The sequence below is a fragment of the Rhinatrema bivittatum genome, unplaced genomic scaffold, assembly GCF_901001135.1.
Source record: "Rhinatrema bivittatum unplaced genomic scaffold, aRhiBiv1.1, whole genome shotgun sequence".
NCBI lineage: Eukaryota > Metazoa > Chordata > Amphibia > Gymnophiona > Rhinatrematidae > Rhinatrema > Rhinatrema bivittatum.
Window position 1 is genome coordinate 208,095 of NW_021820728.1, and position 19,175 is coordinate 227,269.

Below are 19,175 nucleotides of genomic sequence, written 5' to 3' on the forward strand. Positions count from 1 at the left end.
AGAGAAAAAAGATGGTCTAGAGACAGCAGAATTTGCAAAACATGGATGCGAGTAACCATATCTTCCTTTGCCAAGACAAACAGGAAGACTGCTGGTTTTACTCATAATTCTGTCTACCTGTACTGGCCCCCAAATTTACCAGATATATTTTACAGACAGCTAATTACTAGAGCTTACGAGACTCATCAGCAGCTAAAAAATAAGAGGTATCAAGACAAAGAAGGGCCCACACGCAAGGTGCAAATGAAAGAGAGCACAAAGGAGTTGGTCCTTGGCCAGGCTCCTAGGTACATGCAACAGGGGCCACGTGCCACTCCGACATGTGGCACCTTCAGTGTCACCACGAGTCTTTTACCTAGGGAATCCCTAATGTCATCGGGTGGGGTGGGGGCTTAAGTCCAGAGGGGGCAAGCACGGTAAAGAGCGCAAGAAATTCACCGGGAACACCAACCTCCTTCCGGAGGGCTCTCCACCACTGGCCTCCCATCTCCATCAGCTCTGGGTTTTCTGCAGCATTCTCCACCCCAGCGAATCTGAGCCATGCACTACCCGGACTCCGGCGCTGTTCTCACTGTCTCGTGAAAATAGCGTGGGAGCTTGGGCACTGTTTGGCTCAAACTCACCAAGAGCTGCGCAGTGCCAGAAGAAAACAGAGAGCTGTTCTGGAGAAGCACTGGTTGCAAGCATCCAAAGATGGCGGGGAAGAGTGTGAAGTCGGGGAAAAGAGTCCGGAAGCCCCCACTGAGAGTCAACGGGAGCTGCCCCTGGCTCCCGGACACCAGCTTAGTTAATTTTCTTCAGGTACAGGTGGAAGCCGTTCTTGGACCGTAGGACAACCTGAGGTATTATGATGGGGGGCCGGGCCTCGTCGGGGGAGAGCTGGAAGCGCCGCAGGGTCAGAGCGACGGCCACTTTCATCTCGTTCATGGCGAAGTTCTGCCCGATGCAGTTCCTGAAACGCGAGACGAGAAAGGGTTAAAAGCAAACACAGCAATCCCTTCAGCCAATTCCTCCCAAATGCTCTTTCATCAGAAATAAAAGCATAGTAAAGTAGTAAAGACAGCAGATAAGGACCAAATGGTCCATCCAGTCTGTCCAGCAAGCTGCTCATAGTAGTAACTGCCGCTCCGTGCAGGTTACCCCCATGCCTTTTGGACAGATTACCCTCCAAACTCCCTTTTTTTTCATTTCCAACTAGTATTTAACACAGTATCTATCCCTTGCCTTACCGATTTCGTCCTTACCACCTCTTCTGGGAGGGTATTCCAGGCATCCACTAACCTTTCTGTGAAAAAAATATTTCCTGACATTGGTTCTGAGTCGTCCTCCCTGGAGTTTCATTTCGTGAACCCCGATTCTACTGTTTCCTTTCCAACAGAAAAGGTTTGAAGTTTGTGCATCATTAATACCTTTCAGATATCTGAAGGTCTGTATCCTATCTCCCTTTGAAAATTAGGGCCCTAAATATTTCATCCTGTGAGATACCAAACGTGCACCTGGTCTTAGGGACCACAGGGAGCATTTAAAATGGATTGGATGTGCAGCTGGGAAATCCAAAGTTTGCTGAAACATTGCACTTCCAGCCGCTGGAGTACTGGGGCAGGAATAGGTGCTGGGATGGTAAACTGGCACATAAGCACCCCCCCCCCCCTCGCCCTCAGCCCCTCATCCCCCCACCCACTGAATGAAAGCTCGGGACGTAGAGCACCGCAGAACAGATCCAGCAGGGGAAGGGATGGCGGGGGCTCTACTTCCACAGAGGATAACACGAGGGGGGAGTTTTCTCCAGCAGGGGAGGGGCAGGGGGTGCACCGTACCTTGCGCCGGCAGCAAAAGGCACAAAAGCGTGGGAGTGACGACCGGATGAGTTCGTCGACGAAAACCTCAGTGGGTCAAACACCTGCAACGAAAAAAACCCAAACCTGCTATGAAACTCTTGGGGAAACATTTCTCCATCCAGTAATTATACTGGCAGGGCTGCTCTCAGCTCCAGAGGGTCTGTTTCAGTTAGAATTTGCTTGGGCGTCAATAAATAATGCTGTATTTATAAACACCATGTGGAAATCCCATGGTAGAAAATGTTGCCACTACATTTGCTGCTGCGATTATTTCCGCTTTTACTCACTATTGGATTCATCCTAATCAATCATGAGTTGGGAAGTGGGATGAAAAGGTTATTCTTATTTATAAAAATGCCTTAGCATGTTCTGACTCCCTTTTTATTTTGATAAAGGTTGTAAGGGCTTTATGCACAATGGATCATCCTCCTGGTCAAGATGGCGTTGACCTTGTACTTGTCTCTCTACACATGAAAGTTGAGAGTCTTAAATTTGGATGACTTTAACGTGCATGCCAAGGTGGTCTTGGGTGGTTTGGGGCAGTATGTTTAATGGTCTTGTCTTTGCTTGCTTGTCACAAATGATCAATTTCCCATCCACTCTGGATCTGGTATTTGTCCCAGACGTCCGGGTGTTAAGTGACTGTCTCCAGAAGCTCTCTGCTGAATCTTATGATTCAGTCTAAACTAATAACGGATATCCTTAGATTCCCTCCCTTCCAGATAGTGTTACATAACTAGCGATTTAGGGCTCATATATTGATCTTTCTAAATTCAGATTCCATTGGTCACAGTCACAAAATAATCCATATTCTGTGAACACCACTACTCTTATTGATGCCCATCTCAGACTCAAGTTTATTGCTCCACTTAAAACCATGAAATCCAAGAAATCTCTGTCATGCATCACATGATACTTGCATGATATTTTACTACCAAACAGAAACGTTTGTCTTGTCTCTATTGGCTTAAACATTGAAAGCCCGGGATTAATGAGCAATACGAGATTGCATTGAGATATTATTGCTGACTAGCTTTTGATGCTGCTATAAAGTCCTCTTTTACTTTAAGACTTCCAAATTCACTGAACCATCCCCTATGAGTTATTCAGGGTTACAAGTGAGTTGCTGAATAAATCTGTGCTAGTTAAGGCAGCTTGTGAATTTGATGGAGAGAGCCTTGCACAGTTTTTTGTAATTGATAAAACAGCCCTTCTACATTCCTCCTTTTCAGATTTGATGGAGGTAATTTCAGATTCTGTACCTGCTGTCATCTCTCTGCCACTTTGCTGTAAATTTTATATGGATTACTACCTCCAAGGTTATGGACATGCTGTCATCATTTAGATCTTTACCTTGTCTTCGGATTCCCTTTCCATTTTAGATTCTGCGTGGTCTGGAGCACATGTTTTGCTGATTTTCTGGCAATTATTCCAAACTCTTCTCTTTCAGAGGGGGAAGTTCTTGAATCTTTAAACCAGGCATAAAATGTCATGGGAGCCTTCTGATCCGCCCAGTTACTGACTCGTCTCGAGCCTCCCTTTTCTAGGAAGCCTTATTGAGAGGTGAGCTCTAATTCAACTACTGGATGATAATAATATTCCCAATCCCCATCAATGCATATTCTGCCAGAGACAATAGTTATATGACGTTACTGGTCTCATTCTTGGACTTTTCAAAATCAGGCCGATACAGTAAAGTGCGCTCAGCTGAGTGCATTGCTCAACACGCGGTTGGATGCGCATTTTGGATGCATGTCCACAACCTCTTATACCTTAAGGGGTTTAGCGCATCCAAAACACGCGTCCAACCTCCCCGAAACTAATAACACTCATCACATGTAAATGCACGTTGATGAGGCTATTAGATATTTGCCACAAATACACACAAAAAAAATTTGCGCCCGATCTGCACATTTATATGTTCAGAAATTAAGGCCAGCCCAGAGCAGGCGTTAATTTCTGAGTGGTCCTAAAAAGTGTACAGAAAAGCAGAAAATACTGCTCTTCTGTACATCCTCTGACATAATATCATGGCGTTATTAAATCAGAGGAACCAAAAGGTTAAAAACATTTTTTAAAAAGAAGTGCAGGTGGTCAGGTTAGGAAAAAAAGACGCACAATTAACGAGCCATTAGGAAAATGGACGCTTGTTAATTGAGCGTCCTTTTTCCTAACCCTCTGACAGACATCTTTCCTGGGCTGTCAAGGAGACGCTAGGGGTGCACAATTGTCCCTAGCGCCTCCTTTTAGCATGACCCCTCATTTAAATATTGCAATCGCGTGCTCAGGAGAAGTGACTGGGCGCGCATGAGGGAAGCGGGCGCTGATTTCCCCGCACGACTTTATTGTATCGGTCTGTATGTGCGTTAGATAAACAAGGGCTCAGCTAGTTATACTCGTTCTACTGGATATTTTGGCTGCTTTCAATCCCACGAGTCTTAATATACTATTTGAGACTTCATTACATCGGTGTAGGGGATGTTGATTTTTTTCAGGCCAAACCCAAGTTGAGACTGGAGATTCTGGCTCTTCTTGGAGACAATCGTTTCTGGTGTTCCTCAAGGACCTGCCTTGTCAGCTAAACTTTTTAACATTTATCTCTGCCCTTTGGAGGAGCTCATTACCTCACATAGGGTCCTTTATAAAATCTACACCAATGATATTCACTTTTTTCTTTTTTTTTTTAATCGGTTGACACTTGTTGGCCTACTACTATGGCCTTCCCGACTATCTATGTGCAAGCCATTAGGAAATGGTTGTGCCAAAATAACCTAGACCTCCTTCTGCAGAAAACTGAAGTCCTCTGGGTGAACCCTGACCCCATCCCAGTTGCTTCATGCCAACAGCAGATTGATAAGCAAGCGATTACTTTCTTATCTGAAGTACAAGACCTTGGGATTACATTGACAGCAAAGCAAAGTTACAGTCAATATTTTGCAAGCTCAGAGCTGTAAGGCACCTTAAGTACATCCTAAATTCTGATGAGTTTTGTTCTGTTGTGCAGACGGAATATCAAGATTCAGTCGAGTGTTGCAGTTCTATTCATTTAGGGCTCCCAAAATGCCGATTTACAGCTTTCCGGCTGCTCGCCGGGTAAGTGGCTACCGTGTGAGAGAGATTAAATTAGACTTAGGCCTAGAGGGCTGTGCTGGCTTCCTGGCTGCCTTGCCTGTCAAAACGTGAGCTCCTCACGCCGGTTAATAAAGCCTCCAGAGGCGGTGGCCCTAACTACTTGAGCGACTTGCGATTAGATTATGCGCCTTCTTGGCTCTCCATTCTGCAGGGAGTCTCCTGTTGATTGTCCTCAGTTTAAGAAAAGGCTCTCGCAAGCCTCCCATAATCCCTCATTTTCGATTGCCGGCTGCACTCTGTGGAACGTCAGATCTCTGAACGTTTGGTTTAAAGTGGTTTTTTCTTCATGCAGGCGTTTGACTCTATCACTTCCAATCATTTTTGCCATCCGGGCTGTCACATGTCTCAAGTTTGCTTTTTCATAAGGTGGGCTTTGTAGTATGAGGATTTCGAGTTTGTGGGTGATTTGTATTGGTTTGGCTATTGCTTTCATTTTGTCAGCTGGGCATTTCAATGGATTAATGCTTTAGTTTGTAATCCACCTGGAACGATTTGTTTTGAATTTGGCGGACTAGAAGAATTTTAAATAAATAAAATAGATTGGAACAACATCCTCCCCCTTCCCTCCCCCTTTCTGAACCAATGAAAAGTTATCCAAAAGCAACATCAGAATAAAAGCGGTACCTCCGGATCTTCCCATATTTTCGGGGTTTCTGTGAATACAGTAAATACTCAGCACAATCGCAGATCCTGTGAGAAATGGAGGGATAGAAGAACACATTAACAGGGACCCCCGTGGCTTGCACTGCAAATAAGCTGCCTTATCTTATTTAATCGCTTGCTTTCCGACTCCCCACTCCTCTTCACCAGGCTAAATGATGTCCAGAGGGTGGAGGGGTGTCCCCCTCCGATGTCACAGCCTCACCAGAGTTTACGTCCAATGATTCTGCTGCCATGGTCCCTACATTTTCAAAGGGAAACCCTGTAGAGAGTTTCTCTTTGAAAATACCCTTGCAGGCCCAAGCTGTTTGAAAATCCCTCGCGTATGTTCATCACTATGTTGGTTTTACAAAGCTGTGCATTAAATATCTGGGGTGTTGAAGGGGCCCAGTAAATGCCCGACGGCCACTGCACACAATAGATCAAATGAGCAGACACCCTGTTGGATGTAATTATTTTCTTAATGAACTTAAATTCCTCATATGGACATCTTGCTAGAATGTAAGGGTAAAAGTCTAATGACCCTTGGGCATAAGGAACTCAGAGCTGATACGGAAAGGCTTTGTCCGAGTAAATTTTGCAGTTACCCGGACAAAAAAAAATTAGATTTGAAAATGTTTTCTCCATTGAGCGGCTAAAGCTTGTCTGGGTATCTCCTTATCTGCACAAAACTGACCAGATGAAAGGAGGTGGAGCTAAGGGTGTTCCAGAGGCGGGACTAAACCTTAGCCAGTGAGCCTTATCTGCACAAAACTGACCAGATGAAAAGAGGCGGAGCTAAGGATGTTCCAGAGGCGGGACTAAACCTTAGCCAGTGAGCCTTATCTGCACAAAACTGACCAGATGAAAAGAGGCGGAGCTAAGGGTGTTCCAGAGGCAGGACTAAACCTTAGCCAGTGAGCCTTATCTGCACAAAACTGACCAGATGAAAAGAGGTGGAGCTAAGGGTGTTCCAGAGGCGGGACTAAACCTTAGCCAGTGAGCCTTATCTGCACAAAACTGACCAGATGAAACGAGGCGGAGCTAAGGGTGTTCCAGAGGCGGGACTAAACCTTAGCCAGTGAGCCTTATCTGCACAAAACTGACCAGATGAAAAGAGGCGGAGCTAAGGGTGTTCCAGAGGCGGGACTAAACCTTAGCCAGTGAGCCTTATCTGCACAAAACTGACCAGATGAAACGAGGCGGAGCTAAGGGTGTTCCAGAGGCGGGACTAAACCTTAGCCAGTGAGCCTTATCTGCACAAAACTGACCAGATGAAACGAGGCGGAGCTAAGGGTGTTCCAGAGGCGGGACTAAACCTTAGCCAGTGAGCCCGGATATCCAGCAATACCTGGCTGAAGTGTGGTAGGACAAGGATCTGTCCTGAAGTTATCCGGGTAACTTTTAACTGGGTACATTCACTGGCAGACTCGCCGGGCAGTTATCCCAGTAACTTTACACTAATAACTTTTCTGCTCACAGGCTTCTTCAACGTCCATCTCTCAGCAGTTTCCAAATAAGTCCACTACAAAGAAGGCTAGAAATACTTAATAAAATTGGCCATAATCCCCTTCAACACAAAAAACTAGTGGCCACAGTCCCGGCTGCTGATTGGTATTTTGAAATAACTACTTTTCTACCGTCAAAACGTTCATCATATTAAGATTTATATTGCATTTTCCATCTGATATCGTTATGTGTCGGCTCATCCAGGACGGCGCCAACATTATCTTGACCCGATAAAGGCGACTTTGTCCAATTCCCGCCACCATCACCTCATGCTTAGTTAAATATTAAGTAAGAATCAGTGAAGCTGAGTAGGTGAAAAGGTACAGTAACCAGCAGTCAGGCTGTGCATCAGACAAACTGCCGAGGTTGCCAACTCCCCCCACCAGCCGGGAAAAAAAAAAAAAGCCACATTGCTTTGGAAGATTTTATCGGGAAACCTGGAAGCGATTCACAAACTTTTATCAATAAAAAAAAATATAACCATCCTCTGCCCCTCTGAAGTCAATAACTCCACCTCTGGAAGCCAGGAGGGTGGAGCAGGGCCGGCTGAGGCCCTGGAACCGTACACCTTAAGAACAAGCTGTCGCTGTGATTGGGCTTAGGATCGCCCTGTGCCGTAAAAAGGAAAGGTCCATGATGAGGTGCTGAGAGGCAGGGGGAATTGCATAATATACAGAGGACGCTGAACTTTGTGCTCATAAAAAAAAAAAAATAAATCAGCTTTGTTTTTTTGGCCTGGCTGAATAACTTGGAAAGCACAGCACGACATCGGCTGCCCGTGGCTTTTGTACACCAAATGTAATCGCTCATGTGTGCGGGAGAGGGGGGGGTCACAAAACCATCCCTTGACAGTAGGCCTCAGAGCCTCAGCAGACCCCGAGGGTGCGGACAAAGTAGAGTGGAAGTAGAGGGTTCAGGGGTCTTAGTGGGGTCTCTCTCTCTCAAGGAGGGAGGCACTGGTGGAGGTGGTTTCACCAATGCCTGTCCTCATTTCTGTCCTAGGAGGGTGGCTGGGGGCCTAAGGTCGAGCTACTCCAGGACTCAGGGGGGTCCTTCCGATGGGATCCACGAGGGATTCCCAAGTCTTCCTGAAGATTCAGTAGGGAGGAATTTCTCAGAGGTTGGGAGGGAACGGATTCCGAGGTCTGTGATGAAGAACCCGAGAGGAGACCTAACGTTAAAGAAAGAAGGAATTTCATTCCAGGCTTCTCATCGGTCCAAGACAGGATTGCTGCAAGAGTCAGAGGGAGGATCCCACAGAGCCGCTGAGCGGAGAAAACATCAGAGAAAGGCGCCTCTGCCTCTGCCTCTGCCCCCATGCCCTGGATCCTGGGGACCTGCATCCAGAAGTGCCTTAGGGAAGGATTCCTTGCCAAGATTACCTTCTGCCGGGGTGTGCAGAATTGCTATCGCTTGAGACTGCGATTTGTTTAATGTTGTTTCTCCGCATTAACTGTGCATTAAACTCTATCTGATTTTTAACGACGTCACCACTAAAGAGGTTTCTATCTATGAGCAAACCGTACAGCGGTGCTGCGCGTGTTTCTTTTAATGAGACTGTGGTGGAGGGATCTCCAGAACACCCTTAGGAGCCAGGAAAGATTATTCCTTTCCCCTTTGTGTAGGAAGCACCCGAGAGCCTGGGTGCGTTAATGGCCCATGACCTCCCACGTGAGTAGCTGGGGGCAGTATCAGGGGCAGCATCATTAGAAAGAAGGCAGTCATACGAGTTTTCCCATGCTTACAGTATATTCATAAATATTTAGAGAAACGGAGATCCAGATCTGTGTTCCATAGGGGAGGATTCTCAGTAAAAGAGGAAAAGCTGACCTGCCGGGAGGGAGCGTCCGTCAAAGAAGGTGATCGGCTTGGTGAGCTGCCGGGACACTCCAGGGACCGGCGGGTACAGGCGCAGACACTCCTTGATGCACATCGTGGTGTAATTCATCCGGCCAAGGTCATCCCTGAAAATAAGCACAAGAAGCGCTAGGAGCTCCCTTGCACAGATCTGCGCTTGCTTATTTGAGTGATAGCACCAGAGGGGCAGGAGGGATTGGGGTTCGCTCATGCTCCCCGGGGGACCTTCAATGTAGGTTAAGGAGGGTTCCAGGCGTGTGGGTATGGGGGTGCAATGGGGAGCCCCAACTTTTGGACAATTCTCACAAATCTCAGGACGGCGGGAAGGGGATGGAAGACCATGTACTTTGCAGTGGGGCTTGTGGGGGTGGGGAGGGTGTTCGGGAGTGCGGAGGAGGCTGCTTACACGGGGCTTACTGTCCGCCCCTTTAACCTTTTCGGTGGCAGGACCCCTGTTGTGGAACTCACTTCCCAACACTTTAAGGCAAATCACCAATCATAAAGAATTCAAGAAGGCAGTAAAAACGTATTTATTCAAGATAGCTTTTGGAGACCTTGATGGTTTGAACACTTAATCCCAATAAGCTATATACTATCTACTTTTACTTAACAACCCAGCTATTTACCGTTTATGGTTCTGGTTACTTTGTGATATAGTTTCTAGGATATTTTCCTTTATCTTTTCTGGCTTTTACTTGTTTTTGTAAAAATAGTATAGTTACTCTTAAAGGATTAGGGTTTACAAATATATATTGTATTTTTTTTTCCTTCTATTACTCTACTTTGTTTGTTATTTTTGTTTTATTTTTATTTTTATTTTATTTTTATTTTATTTTCTTTTTAGTCCTCACTGTTTTTAGTTAAAACACTTTTATTTTAGTTATCTATTTTTTTATTTCTTTTATAATATAACTTTGTAAACCGTTTTGGTCAAACTTTGTTTGTGAAAGACGGTATAGAAATATTTTTTAATTAATTAATTAATTAATTAATTAATTTCAGAAGTTCCCGGAGCCACCACCCATTTAGCATGACACACAATGAATGAAAAAAAAAAAAGAAATAGGTAATAAAACAGGAAATGTAACAATCTTTTTTCCCCATGCACATCCCTAGGTACAGTAACTGTGCATTCAAGTGGAGGAGTCACCTCGTGATCAGAGCATCACGCTCTGAACCAGGGTTCAAATCCTGCTTCCACTGCTTGCGACCTTGGGCAAATCACTTCTCCCTCCGTCACCTCAGGTACAGATTTAGAGCCTGATTTACCAAGGCTTTTCTCCCATTCTGTGTCTATGAGAAAAACTCAGTAAATCAGGCTTTAGTTTGTGACACTGTCCCTGTATGTAACGAGCTGCCAGCGAAAAGCGCTGAGCTGAAACTAAAGTTAAAAAAGAAAAACAAAACAGGATTTCAATGCATGATACTGTCCGACGTTTCTCAAGTCAGGAGCCCTGAGACAAGTTTCATGAAGGCTCTTCCCATGGGGAGGGCGTTGGAGCTCCAAGGCCCTGTTGGTGAAGAAATGGCTCTCTGAACTCCGCATGCATGTCCAGACTGCACACTGCAGGATATTCCCAAAAAACTACTTTACTCCAGAATTAGCTCAACAGCAGAGATCTTGCAGCAGGTACATTCAGACATGGTGCATCCACGTGTTAGTACTGCATGCATGATCTTTCAACAAAACCCCTTGTACAGTGTGCAGAGGAGGAGCCTACAGAAAGAATGCCGGCTCGTATAGCCAATTTCCTAATGAAATAGCTTGACAGCATCCTCCAATCGCAGCCCAGGAGGGTAGGTCTTATTTAAATTGTCGATAGCAATTGTTAGGTAACTGGCTCTCTTCCCTCCTGGTCATCAATGATCCAGCTCAAACAAGATACCAAGATGTAATCATAAAAACAGAAGATGAGAGCAGATAAAGAGCACACAGCCCATCCAGTCTGCCCAGCCATATCTCCTTCTTATCCTTAAAGTCCCTTCCTAACCCTCAGAGATCTCCTGGGCTTGTCCCATGCTTTCTTGAATTCACATACTGTCCTTGTCTCCACCACAGAAGCTCTTCCATGCATCTACCACCCTTTCTGTACAGAAATATTTCCTTAGATTACTCCAAATTCTACCCCTTTCACCCTCATCCCATGACTCCACATTCCAGAGCCTCCTTTCCATGGAAAGAGGTTCACCTCCAGTGCCTCTGTCTCTTGAAAGTGTTTAAATGCTTTATCATATCTCCTCCTCCTCCTCCTGTTTAGATCTTTAGGTCTGTCCCCATGATGATGATGACCATGGACCGTTTCAGAAGCCACTCTTTGGACTGGCTGTATTCAGTTTCTATCCTTTGGAAGGTGCGGTCTCCGAACTGTGCACAGGACTCCAAATGGATCTCACCAGGGACTTACACAGAGGTGATATCACCTCCTTTTTCCTTCTTGCTGTTCCTTTCCCTATGCTACCAAGCATCCTTCTGGCTTTTGCTGTTGCCTTCTCCACCTCTTTCGCCATCTTAAGATCATCGGATGCGATCACCCCCAGATCGAGTACTTGCTATACTGTATGCGTAGAAAAATGTCACCCCTATTCTATACCCCTGCCTTGGCTTTTTGCAGTCTAAATGCACAGACCTTCATTTTTAGCATTAAATCTTGGCTGTCAAATTCTAAATCATTCCCCAAGCTTTGCTAGATCCCACATCATGTTTTCCACACCTTTTAAGGCAGGGCTTCCCAAACCTGTCCTGGGGACCCCACAGCCAGTCGAATTTTCAGGATAAACACAATGAATATGCAGGAGATACATCTGCATACCATGGAGACTCGGTATATGCAAATTATCTCATTGTGGATATCCTGAAAACCCGACTGGCTGTGAGGTCCCCAGGACAGGTTTGGGAAGCCCTGCTCTAAGGTATCTACCCAGTTGCAGATTTTGTTATCATCCACGTAAAGGCAAACCTTTCCAAATGGCCCTTCCATAATATTGCTAACGAAAACGTTGAACAGAACCATGAAATTCAATGCGCTGCAGACTGCTCTGAGGGTTTGTAATCTGATAGGAAATGTACCTGGAGTATCATATTCTAATTGCCAACTGGCAGGTAAGTTTCCACAGCTGTGAGAAAATCCAGAGGTGGCTATCCCAGATCTCTTCCAAAGAAAGCTGTCTCACACCCACAGGCAACTCTTCAAAGCCCCACTTTTCATTTCTCTGACCAGAGAGCTCCTCAGTCCTCCCTCATCTACAGGAGAGCCCCCTTCCCTCCTGAGATTCTTCCTCCTCCTTCCCCCCAAAATGGCACCTCCCATTAATGCATGTACATTTAGGGCTGGATCTCATAGTGTGTTCTCTTAAGTAACCATAGAGATTTTTCAAGTATGTTTAAGCTGCCAGATGATTTCCCTTCCTTGAAGTTAGATATTCTGAGCCAAAGATAAGTTTATTGTTAAGAGCAGCTGTTATGGTCAGGCAGGCTGGATCCTGATATTCCCCAACAGGAGTGGTACAGGATTTCAGGACAAGGTCTTCCACATGGCCAGCTTCCTCCCCCTTGGGTTGAACCCACAGGTTCTGGGATCTGGCAGGACTTTCTGACATGGTCAAGCAGGACAGGAACTGAAGACAAGGCTGGAACAGAAGGCAAGGCTGGAACAGGGCAGGTAGGTCTTCCATGAGCAGGAGTGACCTCCAGTCACTCCTGCCCATAATTCGGGGGGGGGGGGTTCAAAATGGTTGCCGTTCATCCTAAGGCCATCTAGCTCTTCCCCTCTTCTCCAGCACAGATGGTCAGCAACAAATGGAATAAACTGATATTGAACAAATTAAACTGCATATCAAATAAAACCAAGCCAATGAACACCTGGACCCCAACGTTTCAGCTAGCTGTACCTGTTACCACTCTAAAGGAGATTCCTTCTTATTTGTACCACATTGAACTTTATTTCATTTTCTGAGCCAGGCACATAAGGGGAGGTTCCTAGTCAGCCTCCCAGGACACTGCTATCAGGAATAGTGTTAAGGGTTTTACGTAGACTATTGCGCACTGATATTTTTCTGGTATCTCTTTGTATACTGCTAGTCTCAATAAGTAGTGTTTATTATTTGCATTTACTGTCCTTATGACTATTTTGCTTATGTTCTGATGGCTTGAGTAAAGAATAAACTTGTATTCCTGGTGCAGTGTACTCCCTGCCTTGGGCCCTTGTGGTTTTAGGGCTGGGGGATATTATGGGGACTAGAAAATATGGGTATAAAGATTCATCTATCCATGGTTCTAGCTAGCAACCCGCAATGTCCATCTTGTTTTCCCCTTTGACTGGGCAGAATGGGGTTTCTTCAGTTACAGCTTCACCCCTCCATTGGCGCAAGTTCTATGTTCCTACCTATGCCCTACTCCTCCAACGCCAACTCCCGACTCAGGGCCTTCCACCTTGCTGCACCATACACTTCGAACAGACTTCCTGAGCTGATGCGTCATTCTCCCTCTCTGGCCTTATTCAAATCCACTGTGATGGGGGCTTAGCAACCCACACTAAACATTTCCCTTTTTTACACCTTTTTGGAGACGTTTGCATCTTGGGCATCCTCTCCCCTATTTTGACCTTCCCCTTTTTGGGATGGAAGAAGCTGTCCTGTGAGACACCATCTTGTGTGAGGAGTTTGGAGGTCTTCTGGCTCACCAACTGGAGAAGATTGAAGAATCTGAGAGTTCTTCGGACCAGTACCCTGTTCAGGAGGGTCGCAGGTTGAAACCACTATGATATCCAGCCCTTCCAGGGGGCAGAGTTTTGTATCCAATGATCTTTACCATTTTCAACAATGACACCCACACCCCCTAGCTGAAGGGACCAGAGTCTCAGCCACTTTGCCCTGCCACCTGTTACAGTGGGGACAAGACTGCTGGTTTGGAAGGAGTTGTTCTATCTGTTGTGAAGCAAGGAGAGTTTGTTCTATTTTTTTTCTATGATTATGGAAGAGGAGAATTCTCCTACTCTCTATGGCGAAGGAGTACTGGATAGGGGTGTACAGTGGGGGGTTTTGTGTTTTTGTTTCATGTCATTTTTTGTTTGGATTTAATTTTCAGAATGGTTCATTGGGGTTTTTTTTTTTTTGCTTTCCCTAATGATGTGGTTAGTGCGCACTAATACGAAACTAAAAAAAAATGAAATTTCAGCATTTTTTCTTTTGTTTCGTGGTTCCAACAAAATGAAACAAAATAGACAATGTTGTTGACATTGACCCTTTCATTTTAAAAGAATGCACGTCCTTAGTACTGGACACTGATTCAGACCAAAGGAATACATCTGGATAAAGTGTACCATGGACAGAGAGATTGTCGCCTTGGGGTGATTTTCCTTCTGCTTTTGTTTATGATTTTTCCAATATTGGCATGGACAATGTTTTTCAAGATCAAGTAAACTCTTTTTGTTGATTTTTGTTGAATACCGCCTCCTGGCTCTCTGCTGGATTACTTGGTGTCTTCTCAGGCTATTGAACTCTCCAGCTGTGAGTACAAGTTTGGCAGAGTCTAAGAAGTGGGTGACATTGAGTGATGCTGTTGAGTATCCCCACTCCCACACTGAGAGCCTCGGAGGTTATACCCTTTCCCTACCGGTGGACCCCAGCATCCCAGGATCTACTGGAGTTAAAGAGCAAATAGAGGCCCTGGTCATTGATAGCATCCTGGGAATTGGGTGGCCCTTGAATTTGTCCAGAAAATGAACTAAATGTGTGACTGTGGTGGAGTTTGCTATGGAAAAGATCTGACGTGTTAGTGATTTTTTTGTGTGAAAAATTCTGATAAAATGGTGTCTAGATCATGGTGGTGCACATGATCTAGACAGTCAACCCTGAGTCATCACTCACCAACCACGGAGATGCAACTGATTTCCCCATGCAGTAGAGAAGGACTTTTTAGCATGAGATGAAGATATAGTGCATGGTTGACCCAGCCAGCCATGATGTGTAAGCAAGGAACACTGGACAGCAGACACTGAGAGTCCTTTATCATTTACTACTCAGCCTTTACTTCATTGGAGCGGATGGCCAACTTGTTCATATCCCGGGTGCGAGATAGCCCCCAGCCATTGGGCCTGGAGGAGGGTTGGACCACATTGGATGGAGATGCAGTGAATGGCCTATACAGTGGAGCCACCACTAGTGCTGGTCCGTCATCTGCTGCGTAAGGAGGTGAAAGATTATGCCTGATTTATCCAAGAGGACAACTGAGGCTGGCTTAATTGTGTACTATGGTGGCAGCAGTGTAATGTGCTGAGCTATACCTTCCAGAGGCCACAACCGATTTATTGCAGAGCGGCAATGTTTTTCAAGGCTGATGCCAGTATTGGACTGACTTGGACCGGACCAGTTGTAGTGAGTGCTGTTGCCCATGTGATGGTAGGGACAGACCCTATACTCACCTCCCAGTGAGGTCTGAGGGGAGCACAGCAAGCGGTGGGGCAAGGAGTGAACCACCTAGAGAGGACTTGATGCACTAACTGAGGACCCTACTGAAAATGAGCAGGGAAATGATCTGCCTTTTGAACTAATGTTACAACACATGAGTTCCCCCAAGATGATAATTGAAGAAGTTCTTGAGGGATCTGCCTGTATCAAGCAGGCTATGGCCAATAGTACTTCAATGCTGGAACCTGTGGATGAGAGGCTTTGGCCAATGAAGACAGAATAATGTCATATGGGTGAGCCTCATGGTGCAGACCTGCAGTGAGGCCTGGTCAACTATTTTGAGGCTATGGCTGTACATCTGGTACAGAATCAGAGTTATTCATCAGACAAGGAGTCCACCAGCTTGTGATCCTCATGGAGGGGTGGCAGGACTTTAATGAGTATAACTATGATTCCCGTTAAAAGAATATGGCAGTTTCAGTGGCAGTGTATGGAGGCGGTTTGCAACTGTGACCCCCTCATAGCAATCTGTTGGCCATAAGTCTGGAAACTATGCTAGAGTTTTGTCAACAGTGAATAGATTGCTTGTCCTTGTATTCAAGTTCTGGGGTATCAACCAGAGCCTATTCCAGTGCTGCTATGTCCCCTGCCTCTTTCTGTAGCAGGCAGGGCAAAGAACTAACATTGTTGTCAAATGAGGTGGCTGCTCGTATGTCGGATCCTGAAGTCTGGTAAATGCAGACATTCTTGATCATCCCATATCCTGGGAAGTCCATGACCAGTCGTGAATGCTCCCCAGCACCCTTGCCATGGAACAAAAGATTAAGCGAGCATCACAAGCTAAGCAACTCGTGTGGAGAAAGACACAGGCTCTTGTACATCATGAACTACATCAAGCAGCATCACGAGGAGCGGATTTGAGAGTACACGGATAAATGTGTGATCCAAGACAAAACCGATTATGACTTCATTCGCAGCCACCCAGACTATGTAGTGAGAAGGACAGCACCAAGAGTGAAAGAGCTGAAAGTCGCAAGGAACATTTATAAGCAATTGTGCAGTACTAACGGTGGGATGGGTATTGTGATCAATTCCAGATAGGAGTCTTTGTAAAGAAACCTCACCCGGAGGCCTGAGGGAAATGATGATGAAGAAGGCTTGTAAGTGACACAGAATTAAGTAGCCATTTCTTATTAAGAAAGTGGTGGGAACTCTGCTTATTACTACTAATTCTGTTTACCACTTTTGCAAATGCTGAAAAAAAAATGTGTGTTGAGCTGTTTTCTATATTTGCCTTGTGCGGGAGGGTGTGTTTTCTTCTTCTTGTAGAATATCTGCCTTATCCAGCTACAAGCACGTGGTACGAGCCATAGAAGATAGAATGGATGGATGCTACCATGTAATTATTACTGGCATCATGTGGGTGGGAATGTTTTGGATACGATAGCTGAAACAATTATTATGGAGTTGATTTTGTTGTTATATACAATAAGTTTTGCATGTGATGTGATTATTGCATGCAGTCTAATTACAGATGGTGCCTGAAATGTTTCATTACTTGGCTTTTGTGGGGGAAAGAAAGAATATTATAAATAGTTTGAAGGAAATGTATTGGTGACAGGTTGTCAATGAATGTGGTGGTTAAGGTATAAAAATATAAATTTCCATAAAAATAGAAAAACTATGAAAACACATTATAAATATTTAAGGTATTCAGTATATTTCTTTTTTACTTTTCTGGTCCTCCTGTAAGTTTTCTGGCCCTCAGGCCTCCCACCAATTACCTGTTCAGATCTTGCTCTAAGGTTGCAGGAGAACCACTTTTTCCTCTCCTCTAAGGGATAATTAGATCCCTGGTTCCTAACCAAAGGGAGCCACGTCCGCCATTAAATGCGAAGATTTTATGCTGTAACCTTCTCACGGGGATTGCATAAGTGTTTGATGAGGTTTATAAGGACGCTCTTCCTGGCACTTCTCCCCCCCAGGAAATACTTGCGGTATTTCTTGGCACGTTCCCTGCTGCTCTGGTGGAGGGTGGTGCTGCTCCCTGGATTGGGTTTGCTGTGCCAGTGCTCTCTGCCTCTTTGGGTGGAAGAGGCCAGCTGCTCTTCCTTCAGCAGGCCTGCTTGATGTAGTTTTCGTATTAACATGGGTGTTCTTTTAAGCTCTTCCCTGAGGGCTTATAATGGGCTCATGAGATGAGTGTGAAATTGCTTGCTCTGTGTTTTCCACGCAGATAAACTATTTCATACTACTCTGATTGTGTTTAATTGTGATATGTTAATGTGTGTGCTTAATGCTGTCCGGTTTCACCATGCTGGCCATGCTACCCTTGGGTTTGAGTTCCCCTAAGTAGGCATTTGGAATTATTACACCTACATTTGTTATTGTGAATGTCTCTGCCGTTAGAGTGTGTTATTGTATAGTTTATAGATGAAATAAGATACAAAAAAAAGATCTGAATCAGTCTCCTGATCCAAATTTGTTTTATTTTTAATGGGCAGGGGAGAATGTGACAGGGGCTTCGCAACCCACACTAAATAATTAGTGGAATGGATCGAGAAAACTTTAATCAATTGTTTACTCTTTTGAAAAGTACAAAGACCAGAGGACACACAATGAAGTTACTACATAATACATTTTTTTTTTTTACTCAATGCATAATTAAGCTCTGGAATTCATTGCCAGAGGATGTGGTGAAAGCTATTAGTGTAGCTGTTTAAAAAAGATTTGGACAAGTCCATAAACCATTATTAAGGTGGTATTGCAGAAATCCACTTTTTATCCTGGGATAAGCAGCTTGGACTCTGTCTACCTCTTCGGATCCTGCCAGATACTTATAACCTTGCTTGGCCACTGTTGGAAACAGGATACTGGGCCTGATGGGCCTTTGGTCTGACCCAGTATGGCATGTTCTTATGTTCTTATGTCCTTATGATCCCTTTTTACACTTTTTGGAGATTTTTGCATCTTGGGAATCCTCTCCCCTATTTTGACCTTCCCCTTTTTGGGATGGGTCTGGCCCTCTATCAGATGAGTGAGGAAGAAGACGCTTGAGGAAGAAGCTGTCCTGTGTGACACCATCTTGTGTGAGGAGTTTGGAGGTCTTTCTGGTAGGCCTCACGGCTCACCAACTGGAGAGGATTGAAGAAGCTGAGAGTTCCTGGACCCGTACCCTGTTCAGGAGGGCCAGTTACACCTTCCCTGGTAAGGCTGGATTTCGCAGTAGTAGTTTTAACTGGTGTCCAATTAACAGTGGGACAGAGACTACTGGAAGAGAAGCATTTTTGTAAAAGAGAGTTTTTGTATCCAGTGATGTTTTACCAGTTTCTGACAGTCAGGGTCGGTGGTGGAAGCACTAGATGGGCTAGGCGACCGCTTAGATTGCCACAGGTCTGGGGACGACAACGGAATGGCTTCTTCTTCCAACCCACGTGGCCTGGAAGAGGAAGTGGTGGATGTGTGTGGGCGGGAAGAAGGAAAGGCCAGGCCAGGTCACTGAGGCCAGAAGCAGCGGAAAAAACGCTGCATTCCCCAAGCTGTCACGGGAAGCAGCAAGATCAGACCCAACCTGCATGGCTTTCGAGTGCAGGAGCAGCAGCAACAATGCAGTCCCACCCGCAGGAAACAGAGCAGCAGCCTCAAGAAAGATGCAGAGTCCTGTCTGCCACGGGGGCTGAAGGAAGATGCTACCGCTGTGTTTCTGATGGGGGGGGAGGGAGGGAGGAGTGAGGGAGTAAGAGTGTGTCTGTGTCTATCTATGAGAGAGCATGTGTGAGTGAGAGAATATCTGTG

At 45.3% G+C, this 19,175-nt stretch overlaps 1 protein-coding gene across 1 annotated transcript in view; it reads right to left on the reverse strand.

Annotated features, from left to right (window-relative positions):
* Nucleotides 1-392: 392 nt before the first annotated feature.
* Nucleotides 393-19,175, reverse strand: part of LOC115082034 (cytochrome P450 4B1-like) — a gene marked incomplete at its 5' end in the record, with an annotated part of 35,536 nt that continues 16,753 nt past the window's right edge. The window contains 5 exon segments of the mRNA XM_029586297.1: nt 393-952; nt 1,818-1,900; nt 5,595-5,612; nt 5,614-5,660; nt 8,949-9,082. Of these exon segments, the coding sequence (XP_029442157.1) occupies nt 784-952; nt 1,818-1,900; nt 5,595-5,612; nt 5,614-5,660; nt 8,949-9,082 (451 nt within the window).